The 12,329-nt window shown below is 46.0% G+C and overlaps 1 protein-coding gene across 3 annotated transcripts in view; it reads left to right on the top strand.

Moving 5' to 3' along the window:
* pcnt (pericentrin) overlaps window positions 1–12,329 on the top strand; it is a 308,639-nt gene that overhangs the window by 96,490 nt on the left and 199,820 nt on the right. For all 3 annotated transcript variants that reach the window (XM_070876280.1, XM_070876279.1, XM_070876278.1), the window contains exon 12: window positions 6,429–6,630. In XM_070876280.1, coding sequence (XP_070732381.1) covers window positions 6,429–6,630 — 202 coding nt within the window. The remainder of the gene's footprint in view (window positions 1–6,428; window positions 6,631–12,329) is intronic.

Raw genomic sequence — 12,329 nt, 5'->3', positions numbered from 1 at the left:
ACCAAGAGCTGGAAAGTGTGATTAGGCTAGCCAGCGAGGACACGATGGGCCGAAATGGCCACCTTGTGTGCTGTAAATTTCGCTGATTAAAAAATATAATGAAATGTTAGCCTTTATAACTAGAAGGCTAGAATATAAAGGGGCTGTACAAAGACCTGGTTAGACTACACCTGGAGTATTGTGTACAGTTCTGGACACCGCACCTTAGAAAGTATATATTGGTCTTGGAAGGAGTGCAGCGCAGATTCACCAGAATGTTACCAGGGCTCCAAGGGTTAGGTTATGAGGTGAGATTACATAAACTAGGCTTGTATTCCCTGGAGTATAGAAGCTCAAGTGTTTTTTAAGATTTTGGAAGGAATTGATGGGGCAGCTAGAGAGAAACATATACCGTTGGTGTGGGAGTCTCGGAAAAGACAACATAACTTTAAAATCAGAGTCAGGCCATTCAGTAGAGAAACACACAGGGTGGTAGAAACTGAAAATGCTAGCTGAACTAATCATTTTAAATATGAGATCAATAGATTTTTTTTAATTGGACAAGGGTATAAAAGGATATGGAACCAAAACAAGTGGACAGAGTTGCACTCAAGAAAGATAGATTAGAGTACTTTCTAAACGGTGAGAAGCTAGGAATTTTTGATTAGCAGATAGATTTAGGGGTCCAAGTATAGAAAACACTAAATGCTAATGGATAGGTACAAAAAAGAATGAAAACAGCTAATGAAAGGGTTTCCTTTATCTCGAGGGCTGGAATACAAAGGTGTGGAAGTTATGTTACAGATACAGAGCTCTGGTTAGACCCTGTCTGGAGCACTGCATTCAGTTCTGGGCACTGCACTTCAGGAAGGATATATTGGCCTTGGAGAGGGTACAGTGCAGATTCACCACAATGATACTGGGGCTAAAAGGGTTAAATTATGAGGACAAGTTGCATAGACTAGTGTTGTATTCCCTTGAATATAGAAGGAAAAGATGATCAAAGGAGTTAATACAGTAGATAGAGAGAAACTATTTCCTCTGGTGGGGTAGTCCAGAAGAAGAGGACATAACCTTAAAATTAGAGCCATGATGTGCTGGTGATGTCAGGAAGCACTTATTCACACACAGTTTAGTGGAAATCTGGAACTCTTTCTCTCTTTCCCCCCCCCCGCCATTTAAAAAAAAAAAGCTGTTGAGGCTGGTGGTCAGTTGGCTTTCTGGACCAATATGTCGAGGAACCAACTAGAGGGCTGGCCATCCTAGACTGGGTGTTGTGTAATGAGAGAGGACCAATTAGCATCTTGTTGTGCGAGGCCCCCTGGGGAAGAGTGACCATAATATGGTAGAATTTTTTATTAAGATGAAGAGTGACACAGTTAATTCAGTGACTCGGGTCCTGAACTTAAGGAAAGGTAACTTCGATGGTATGAGGTGTGAATTAGCTAGGATAGACTAGCAAATGATACTTAAAGGGTTGACGTTTATCGATCACATGGATGAACTTAAACAATTGTACATCTTTGTCTGGTGTAAAAATAAAACGGGGAAGGTGGCTCAACCGTGGCTAACGAGGGAAATTAGGGATAGTGTTAAATCCAAGGAAGAGGCATATAAATTGGCCAGAAAAAGCAGAAAACGTGAGGACTGGGAGAAATTTAGAATTCGGCAAAGGAGGACAAAGGGTCAAATTATGAGGGGGGAAAACAGAGTATGAGAGGAAACTTGCAGGGAACATAAAAACTGACTGCAAAAGCTTCTATAGATATGTGAAGAGAAAAAGATTTGTGAAGACAAATGTGGGTCCTTTGCAGTCAGAACCAGGTGAATTTATAATGGGGAAGAAAGAAATGGCAGACCAATTAAACAAATACTTTGGATCTGTCTTCACCTAAGGAAGACACAAATAACCTTCCGAAAATAATAGGGGTTCGAGGGTCTAGCGAAAAGGAGGAACTGAAGGAAATCCTTATTAGGTCAGGAAATTGTCTTAGGGAAATTGATGGGATTAAAAGCCAATAAATCCCCAGGGCCTGATAGGCTGCATCCCAGAGTACTTAAGGAAGTGGCCCTAGAAATAGTGGATGCATTGGTGATCATTTTCCAACATTCTAGTGACTCTGGATCAGTTCCTATGGACTGGAGGGTAGCTAATGTAACCCCACTTTTTAAAAAAGGAGGGAGAGAGAAAACACGGAATTATAGACCGGTTAGCCTGACATCGATGGTGGGGAAAATGTTGGAATCAATTATTAAAGATGAAATAGTAGCGCATTTGGAAAGCAGTGACAGGATCGGTCCAAGTCAGCATGGATTTATGAAAGGGAAATCATGCTTCACAAATCTTCTAGAATTTTTTGAGGATGTAACTAGTAGAGTGGACAAAGGAGAACCAGTGGATGTGGTGTATTTGGACTTTCAAAAGGCTTTTGACAAGATCCCACACAAGAGATTAGTGTGCAAAATTAAAACACATGGTATTGGGGGTAATAGAAACATAGAAAATAGGTGCAGGAGCAGGCCATTCAGCCCTTCTAGCCTGCACCGCCATTCAATGAGTTCATGGCTGAACATGAAACTTCAGTACCCACTTCCTGCTTTCACGCCATACCCTTTGATCCCCCGAGTAGTAAGGACTTCATCTAACTCCCTTTTGAATATATTTAGTGAATTGGCCTCAACTACTTCCTGTGGTAGAGAATTCCACAGGTTCACCACTCTCTGGGTGAAGAAGTTTCTCCTTATCTCGGTCCTAAATGGCTTACCCCTTATCCTTGGACTGTGACCCCTGGTTCTGGACTTCCCCAACATTGGGAACATTCTTCCTGCATCCAACCTGTCCAAACCCGTCAGAATTTTAAACGTTTCTATGAGGTCCCCTCTCACTCTTCTGAACTCCAGTGAATACAAGCCCAGTTGATCCAGTCTTTCTTGATAGGTCAGTCCCACCATCCCGGGAATCAGTCTGGTGAATCTTCGCTGCACTCCCTCAATAGCAAGAATGTCCTTCCTCAAGTTAGGAGACCAAAACTGTACACAATACTCCAGGTGTGGCCTCACCAAGGCCCTGTACAACTGTAGCAACACCTCCCTGCCCCTGTACTCAAATCCCCTCGCTATGAAGGCCAACATGCCATTTGCTTTCTTAACCGCCTGCTGTACCTGCATGCCAACCTTCAATGACTGATGTACCGTGACACCCAGGTCTCGTTGCATCTTCCCTTTTCCTAATCTGTCACCATTCAGATAATAGTCTGTCTCTCTGTTTTTACCACCAAAGTGGATAACCTCACATTTATCCACATTATACTTCATCTGCCACGCATTTGCCCACTCACCTAACCTATCCAAGTCACTCTGTAGCCTCATAGCATCCTCCTCGCAGCTCACACTGCCACCCAACTTAGTGTCATCCGCAAATTTGGAGATACTACATTTAATCCCCTCGTCTAAATCATTAATGTACAATATAAACAGCTGGGGCCCCAGCACAGAACCCTGCGGTACCCCACTAGTCACTGCCTGCCATTCCGAAAAGTACCCATTTACTCCTACTCTTTGCTTCCTGTCTGACAACCAGTTCTCAATCCACGTCAGCACACTACCCCCAATCCCATGTGCTTTAACTTTGCACATTAATCTCCTGTGTGGGACCTTGTCGAAAGCCTTCTGAAAGTCCAAATATACCACATCAACTGGTACTCCTTTGTCCACTTTATTGGAAACATCCTCAAAAAATTCCAGAAGATTTGTCAAGCATAATCTCCCTTTCACAAATCCATGCTGACTTGGACCTATCATGTCACCATTTTCCAAATGCGCTGCTATGACATCCTTACTAATTGATTCCATCATTTTACCCACTACTGAGGTCAGGCTGACCAGTCTATAATTCCCTGCTTTCTCTCTCCCTCCTTTTTTTAAAAAGTGGGGTTACATTGGCTACCCTCCACGCGATAGGAACTGATCCAGAGTCAATGGAATGTTGGAAAATGACTGTCAATGCATCCGCTATTTCCAAGGCCACCTCCTTAAGTACTCTGGGATGCAGTCCATCAGGCCCTGGGGATTTATCGGCCTTCAATCCCATCAATTTCCCCAACACAATTTCCCGACTAATAAAGATTTCCCTCAGTTCCTCCTCCTTAATAGACCCTCTGACCACTTTTATATCCGGAAGGTTGTTTGTGTCCTCCTTAGTGAATACTGAACCAAAGTACTTGTTCAATTGGTCTGCCATTTCTTTGTTCCCCGTTATGACTTCCCCTGATTCTGACTGCAGGGGACCTACGTTTGTCGTTACTAACCTTTTTCTCTTTACATACCTATAGAAACTTTTGCAATCCGCCTTAATATTCCCTGCAAGCTTCTTCTCGTACTCCATTTTCCCTGCCCTAATCAAACCCTTTGTCCTCCTCTGCTGAGTTCTAAATTTCTCCCAGTCCCCAGGTTCGCTGCTATTTCTGGCCAATTTGTATGCCATTTCCTTGGCTTTAATACTATCCCTGATTTCCCTAGATAGCCACGGTTGAGCCACCTTCCCTTTTTTATTTTTACGCCAGACAGGAATGTACAATTGTTGTAATTCATCCATGCGGTCTCTAAATGTCTGCCATTGCCCATCCACAGTTAACCCCTTCAGTATCATTAGCCAATCTATCTTAGCCAATTCATGCCTCATACCTTCAAAGTTACCCTTCTTTAAGTTCTGGACCATGGTCTCTGAATTAACTGTTTCATTCTCCATCCTAATGCAGAATTCCACCATATTATGGTCACTCTTCCCTAAGGGGCCTCGCACAATGAGATTGCTAATTAATCCTCTCTCATTACACAACACCCAGTCTAAGATGGCCTCCCCCCTAGTTGGTTCCTCGACATATTGGTCTAGAAAACCATCCCTTATGCATTCCAGGAAATCCTCCTCCACCGTATTGCTTCCAGTTTGGCTAGCCCAATCTATGTGCATATTAATGTATTAACGTGGATAGAAAACTGGTTGGCAGATAGGAAGCAGAGTGTCTGAATAAACAGGTCCTTTTCAGAATGGCGGGCAGTGACCAGTGGGGTGCCGCAGGGTTCAGTGCTGAGACCCCAGCTATTTACAATATAATCAATGATTTAGATGAAGGAATTGAATGTAATATCTCCAAGTTTGTAGATGACACTAAGCTGAGTGGCGGTGTGAGCTGTGAGGAGGATGCTAAGAGGTTGCAGGGTGACTTGGGCAGGTTAGGTGAGTGGGCAAATGCATGGCAGATGCAGTATAATGTGGATAAATGTGAGGTTATCCACTTTGGTGGCAAAAACAGGAAGACAGAATATTATCTGAATGATGGCAGATTAGGAAAGGGGTAGGTGCAACGAGACCTGGGTGTCATGGTACATCAGTCATTGAAAGTTGGCATGCAGGTGCAGCAGGTGGTGAAGAAGGCAAATGGTATGTTGGCCTTCATAGCTAGGGGATTTGAGTATAGGAGCAGGGAGGTCTTACTGCAGTTGTACAGGGCCTTGGTGAGGCCGCACCTGGAATATTGTGTTCAGTTTTGGTCTCCTAATCTGAGGAAGGATGTTCTTGCTATTGAGGGAGTGCAGCGAAGGTTCACCAGACTGATTCCCGGGATGGCAGGACTGACATGAGGAGAGACTGGATCAACTGGGCTTGTATCCACTGGAGTTTAGAAGAATGAGAGGGGATCTCATAGAAACATATACAATTCTGACGGGATTGGACAGGTTAGAGGCAGGAAGAATGTTCCCATTGCTGGAGAGTTCCAGAACCAGGGGTCACAGTCTAAGAATAAGGGGTAAGCCATGTAGGACCGAGATGAGGAGAAACTTCTTTACTCAGAGTGGTTAACCTGTGGTATTTTCTACCACAGAAAGTTGTTGAGGCCAGTTCGTTAGATATATTCAAAAGGGAGTTAGATATGGCCCTTATGGCCAAAGGGATCAAGGGGTATGGAGAGAAAGCAGGAAAGGGGTGCTGAGGTTGCATGATCAGCAATGATCTTATTGAATGGCGATGGAGGCTCGATGGGTCGAATGGCCTGCTCCTGCACCTAATTTCTATGTTTCTATGAAAATGTCAAAAGTGAGATTGATAAATTCTGATTAGGTAAGGATATTGAGGGCTACAGAACCAAGTTGGCAGTTAAGATACAGATCAACCTTGATCTAATTGAATAGCGGAACAGGCTCAAGGTGCCAAATGGCCTACTTCTGTTCCTATGTTGATGAATTAAGAATTTGGTACAGATCCATGACAGCAGATTCAAAATCGTTTTGAATACACGGTTGCAGGATTTTGAATGTGTTCCTGTTAAAGAAGACCATTCTGGTAAAAATGTTGTTTTGAATTTTCTAAAGAGTGAAGAGAAAGGTCCGTGCAGTTGGCTAACATGTTTCACATTACCAGGTTGTGACCATGTTTCTTTCTCTCTTTTCAGGAAGAAATAAAAATGCTTCGGCTGCAGCTCGAGGAGAAACACAAACAAGAAATGGCCACCTCTCTGATACACAAAGAGGAGCTGGAGAAGATTGAAAGAGAACTATCACAGATATACTTGGCAGAAAGTGAAGAGCTGAGAACAAAACACTGCCTAGAATTAGAACAGTTACAACATCGACTCTCTGAGGAGCATCTTAAAGGTAACAAACTCTCAAAAACCATTACTTCCTCATGTATATCTGTAAAGCATGCACTCCCATGTTCCGCCACCAGGGAGCTCATCCACTGAAGTCCCAAGGAATCCCAACATCCCTTGGGAGCCCTGTATATAAGCTGACCCCGAAACCTTGTTGCTCACTCTGGAGTGTCTTAATAAAGACTGAGGTCACTATTACTTTAACCTCCCTGTGTGCAGTCTCATCTGTGTTCGGAACACAATAACTGGCGACGAGTACACAAATCCAACGCAAAGATGCAGCAAACTGTGGGCATTCTGGGCAAGTTCTCGGAGGGCGAGGACTGGGAAGCCTATGTTGAATGGCTAGACCAGTACTTTGTAGCCAACGAGCTGGACGGAGAAGGAAGCGCTGCAAAAAGGAGAGCGGTCCTCCTCACGGTCTGCGGGGCACCGACCTACAGCCTCATGAAGAATCTTCTGGCTCCGGTGAAACCCACAGATAAGTCGTATGAGGAGCTGTACACTGGTTCGGGAGCATCTTAACCCGAGGGAGAGCGTGCTGATGGCGAGGTATCGATTCTACACGTGCCAGCGATCTGAAGGTCAGGAAGTGGCGAGCTACGTCGCTGAGCCAAGGTGACTTGCAGGACAATGTGAGTTTGATGGCTACCTGGAGCAGATGCTCAGAGACCTTTTTGTACTGGGCATTGGCCACGAGACCATCCTACGAAAACTTTTGACTGTAGAGACACCGACCCTCAGTAAGGCCATTGCGATAGCACAGGTGTTTATGTCCACCTGTGATAACACCAAACAAATCTCTCAGCACACAAGTGCCACCAATGTTCATAAATTAACTGGAACTGTGTTTGCGAGCAGAAATGTACAGGGCAGAAACCATGAATCTGCAACTGCCAGCATGCCTCAGGTGACCCAGATGACTCGGAGTCCACAACAAAGGATGAATGCAAGATAATTCACACCGTGGCATTGTGGAGGCTTCCATTCAACCTATTGATGCCGCTTCAAAGGGTATGTTTGCAAGAGCTGTGGAACAATGGGGCACCTCCAACGAGCTTGCAGACGAGCTGCAAGCTCTGCAAAACCTGCTAACACCACGTGGCAGAGGAAGATCAGTCCATGGTGGATCAAAGCAATTTCGAGCCTCAGAGAGGAGGCGGGGTGCACACGTTTTCGACGAAATGTCCACCTATAATGCTAAATGTAAAATTGAATGGCTTACCCGTAGCCATGGAACTGGACACTGGCGCTAGCCAATCCATCATGAGTAAAAAGATGTTTGAGAGACTGTGGTGCAACAAGGCATTCAGACCAGCCCTGAGCCGCATCCACACGAAACTGAGAACGTACACCAAAGAGCTTATCACTTTCCTGGGCAGCGCCATGGTCAAGGTCACCTACGAACTGTCACTCTGGATTGTTCCGGGCGATGGCCCCACACTGCTTGGAAGGAGCTGGCTGGGCAAAATCCGCTGGAACTGGGATGACATCCGACGCTATCACATGTCGATGAGACCTCATGTAGCCAGGTTCTTAACAAATTTCCTTCCCTTTTTGAGCCAAGCATTGGAAACTTTTCCGAGGCGAAGGTGTGGATCCACTTGGTCCCAGAGGCATGACCCATTCACCACAAGGCGTGAGCGGTACCTCACATGATGAGGAAGAGAGTGGAAATTGAGCTGGACAGGCTGCAACGCGAGGGTATCATCTCCCCAGTGGAATTCAGCGAGTGGGCCAGCCTTAATGTTCCAGTACTCAAAAGTGATGGCACGGTCAGGATTTGCGGCGATTATAAAGTAACTATTAACCGTTTCTCGCTACAGGACCAATACTCGCTACCGAAGACAGATGACCTATTTACGACGCTGGCAGAAGGCAAGACAATTCACCAAGCTCGACCTGACTTCGGCCTATATGACACAGGAGCTGGAGGAGTCTTCGAAGGGCCTCACCTGCATCAACACGCACAAGAGACTGTTCATCTACAACAGATGCAGTTTGGAATTCGGTTGGCTGCAGCGATCTTCCAGAGAAACATGGAGAGCCTACTCAAGTCGATACCATGCACGGTGGTTTTTCAGGACGATATATTGGTCAAGGGTTGGGACATCGTCGAGCACCTACAAAACCTGGAGGAGGTCTTTCAGCGACTGGATCGCGTAGGGGTGCGGCTGAAGAGGTCGAAATGCGTCTTCATGGCAACAGAAGTGGAGTTTTTGGGGAGAAAGATTGCGGCGGACGCTAAGACAGAGGCTATCAGGACCGCGCCCAGGCCACAGAACGTCATGGAGCTGTGGTCGTTCCTGGGACTCCAACTATTTTGGTAACTTCCTACAGGGGTTAAGCACCCTCTTAGAGCCCCTACATGTGTTATTGTGCAAAGGTGAAAACTGGGTATGGGGAAAATACCAAGTAATTGCTTTTGAGAAAGCCAGAAACATTTTATGCTCCAACAAGCTGCTTGTATTGTATAACCCGTGTAAAAGACTCGTGCTAACATGTGATGTGTCGTCGTGCGGAGTTGGGTGTCTATTACAACAAGCTAACATTGCGGGGAAGTTGCCACCTGTCGCCTATGCCTCCAGGAGCTTGTCTAAAGCCGAGAGGGCCTACAGCATGATTGAGAAAGAAGCATTAGCGTGTGTGTTCGGGGTAAAGAAAATGCATTAGTACCTGTTTGGCCTCAAATTTGAGCTGGAAACCGATCACAAGCCCCTCAGCCCTGTTCACTGAAAACAAGGGGATAAATACTAATGCCTCAGCCCGCATACAAAGGTGGGTACTCACACTATCAGCGTATAACTATACCATCCGCCACAGGCCAGGCACCGAGAACTGTGCGGATGCTCTCAGTCGGCTACCATTGCCCACCACGGGGGTGGAAATGGCGCAGCCTGCAAACTTGTTGATGATGGCGCAGCCCGCAGACTTGTTGATGGTCATGGAAGTGTTTGAAAATGATAAATCACCTGTCACGGCCCGCCAGATTAGGACTTGGACCAGCCAAGATCCTCTGCTGTCCCTAGTTAAAAAAAACTGTGTACTGCCTGGGAGCTGGGCCAGCATCCCCGTTGAAATGCAAGAGCAAATCAAGCCGTTCCAGCGGCGAAAGGACGAGCTGTCCATTCAGGCAGACTGCCTGTTGTGGGGTAACCGCGTGGTGCTACCCAAAAAGGGCAGGGAGACGTTCATCTTGGATCTCCACAGCACACACCCGGATACAGTAATGATGAAAGCGATAGCCAGATCTCGCGTGTAGTGGCCCGGTATCGACTCTGACTTAGTCCTGTGTACGGTAATGCAGCGTGTGTGCTCAGTTGAGCAACGCGCCCAGAGAGGCACCACTAAGTTTGTGGTCCTGGCCCTCCAGACCATGGTCAAGGATCCATGTCGGCTATGCGGGCCCGTTTCTCGGTAAAATGTTCCTGGTGGTGGTGGATGCTTTTTCAAAATGGATTGAATATGAAATAATGTCGGGAATCTGCCACCATTTGAAAGCCTGAGGGCCATGTTTGCCACCCACGGCCTGCCTGACATACTGGTCAGTAACAACGGGCCATGTTTCACCAGTGCCGAACTTAAAGAATTCATGACCTGCAATGGGATCAAACATGTCACCTCGGCCCCGTTTAAACCAGCCTCCAATGGGCAGGCAGAGCGGGAAGTACAAACAATCAAACAGAGCCTCAAACAAGTCACAGAAGGTTCACTCCAAACCCGCCTATCCCCGAGTACTGCTCAGCTACAGCACGAGACCCCACTCGCTCAAAGGGGTGCCTCCGGCTGAGCTACTCATGAAAAGGACACTTAAAACCAGACTCTTGCTGGTTCACCCCAACCTGCATGATCAGGTAGAGAGCAGGCGGCAGCAACAAAATGTAAACGATGGTCGCGCCATTGTGTCACGGGAAATTGATCTGAATGACCCTGTGTATGTGCTAAACTATGGACATGGTCCCAAGTGGATCGCGGACACACTGACAGCTAAAGAAGGGAGTAGGGTGTTTGTAGTCAAACTAGACAATGGACAAATTTGCAGAAAGCACCTGGACCAAACGAGGCTGCGGTTCACAGACTGCCCTGAACAACCCACAGCAGACACTACCGTTTTTCAAGCCCACATCATACACCCAAAGGATCAACTGCACCACGCCAGACCAGGAAATCAAACCCACCACGCCCAACAGGCCAGGCTCACCGAGGAGCGCTGCAGGCCCAACATGCCAGCCCAGCGAGGGCACAGCCAACACACCAGAACAGACATTTGTACCGAGCGGTCCACCAGGGAAAGAAAGGTTCCCGACCGCCTCACCTTGTAAATCGTTTTCACTTTGACTTTGGGGAGGGGGGAGTGATGTTGTGTATCTGTAAACCATGCACTCCCATGTTCCGCCGCCATGGAGCGCATCCCCTGGGAGCCCTGTATATAAGCCGGCCCCTTAGGCCTGTACCTCACTCTGGAGTGTCTTATTAAAGACTGAGGTCACTGTTACTTTAACCTCCCTGTGTGCAGTCTCATCTGTGTTAGGAACATAACACCTCACATAGACAGAATCTAATATATTGCATAGCTTCCAGTCAAAGCCACATGTAATAACTTGCATTTTTAAGTCAATGTGCACCATTATGTGGCTTTCACTTGGTATCATTTAACAGAATTTGAACTGGCCTATGTGAGGCATTTAGCAATGTTTCCAGAATTTGTTTTGGAGCATGCCTGGTTACCGAGAACAGGTTGGTTAGTGTATGCGTGGGTGTCACCCAATGCCTCCAATTAACTACTGTCTTCACTGGTAGGATTCAACTCCCAAGCTGAATGTGTCGAGAGTTGAAGGTGTAGTCCATAAACATGGGCTAGACAGTGAAGCTCCTACAGCAGTCAAGCAGGGACAACTTAGACATGGGTGCAAGGATAGCTTACTCAGATATTGGAGCTTGCTGCTTTGCATGGCTCAAAAATGCAGATTGCTCAAACAAATCAAAGCACCACTAAAACCTGAGGTTTATAAAATAATGAAGGGACTAGATTGTGTTGATGTGGACAAATTTCAACTGGAAAAGTTAGCCAGGACCAGGGTTCACATTAAGTTACGTAAAGGGATAATTAGATTAGCTGTTAGGCGTTTCTTTTTCCCATTAATAGTGGACTTGTGGAACAGATTGCCAGCTTGTGAGGTGAGTGCTGATTTACTATATATTTTCGATAGAGCTATACCTGTTTTTGGCTGGGGTGGTGATCACCTCATATAACAGGTAGGGCCCCTGTAATATAAGTCAGGATCACTGTGGTCTCCTGAACTAATTTTGATAGAGGTCGGAGAGGAATTTTCAGGTTTTATTCCCTAATTGGCATAGGATTTTTGCCGCTCCCAAGAGATTACATGGCTCCAGGTGGGTAGAGAATGTCTGAAATTGTCATGCGTTGGACATTACGATTATATGGGACAAGCTAGATGGACCAGTTGATCTTTTCCTATCCAACATTTTTATATGTTCGTACCTATCACTGGGCATGGTGACTGGTTAGTAAGTGCGTCATCTGTAGCATGCCTGATGGTGACCATATCCTTTGAACAATCACAATATTACATTTGTATCCTTGGCTAGAAGGTGTCAGCCATTTTATTGTGCAGGATGCAAGGTTATTCATGTAGCACCTGCACTAATCCCCAGCGCACACTTCACTATTATAAATTGTTC

This window comes from Pristiophorus japonicus, chromosome 3 (genome assembly GCF_044704955.1).
Source record: "Pristiophorus japonicus isolate sPriJap1 chromosome 3, sPriJap1.hap1, whole genome shotgun sequence".
In the NCBI taxonomy this organism is placed as follows: domain Eukaryota; kingdom Metazoa; phylum Chordata; class Chondrichthyes; family Pristiophoridae; genus Pristiophorus; species Pristiophorus japonicus.
Note: the sequence above shows the minus strand (reverse complement) of the source record. Positions and strands in the feature narration are given on the sequence as shown.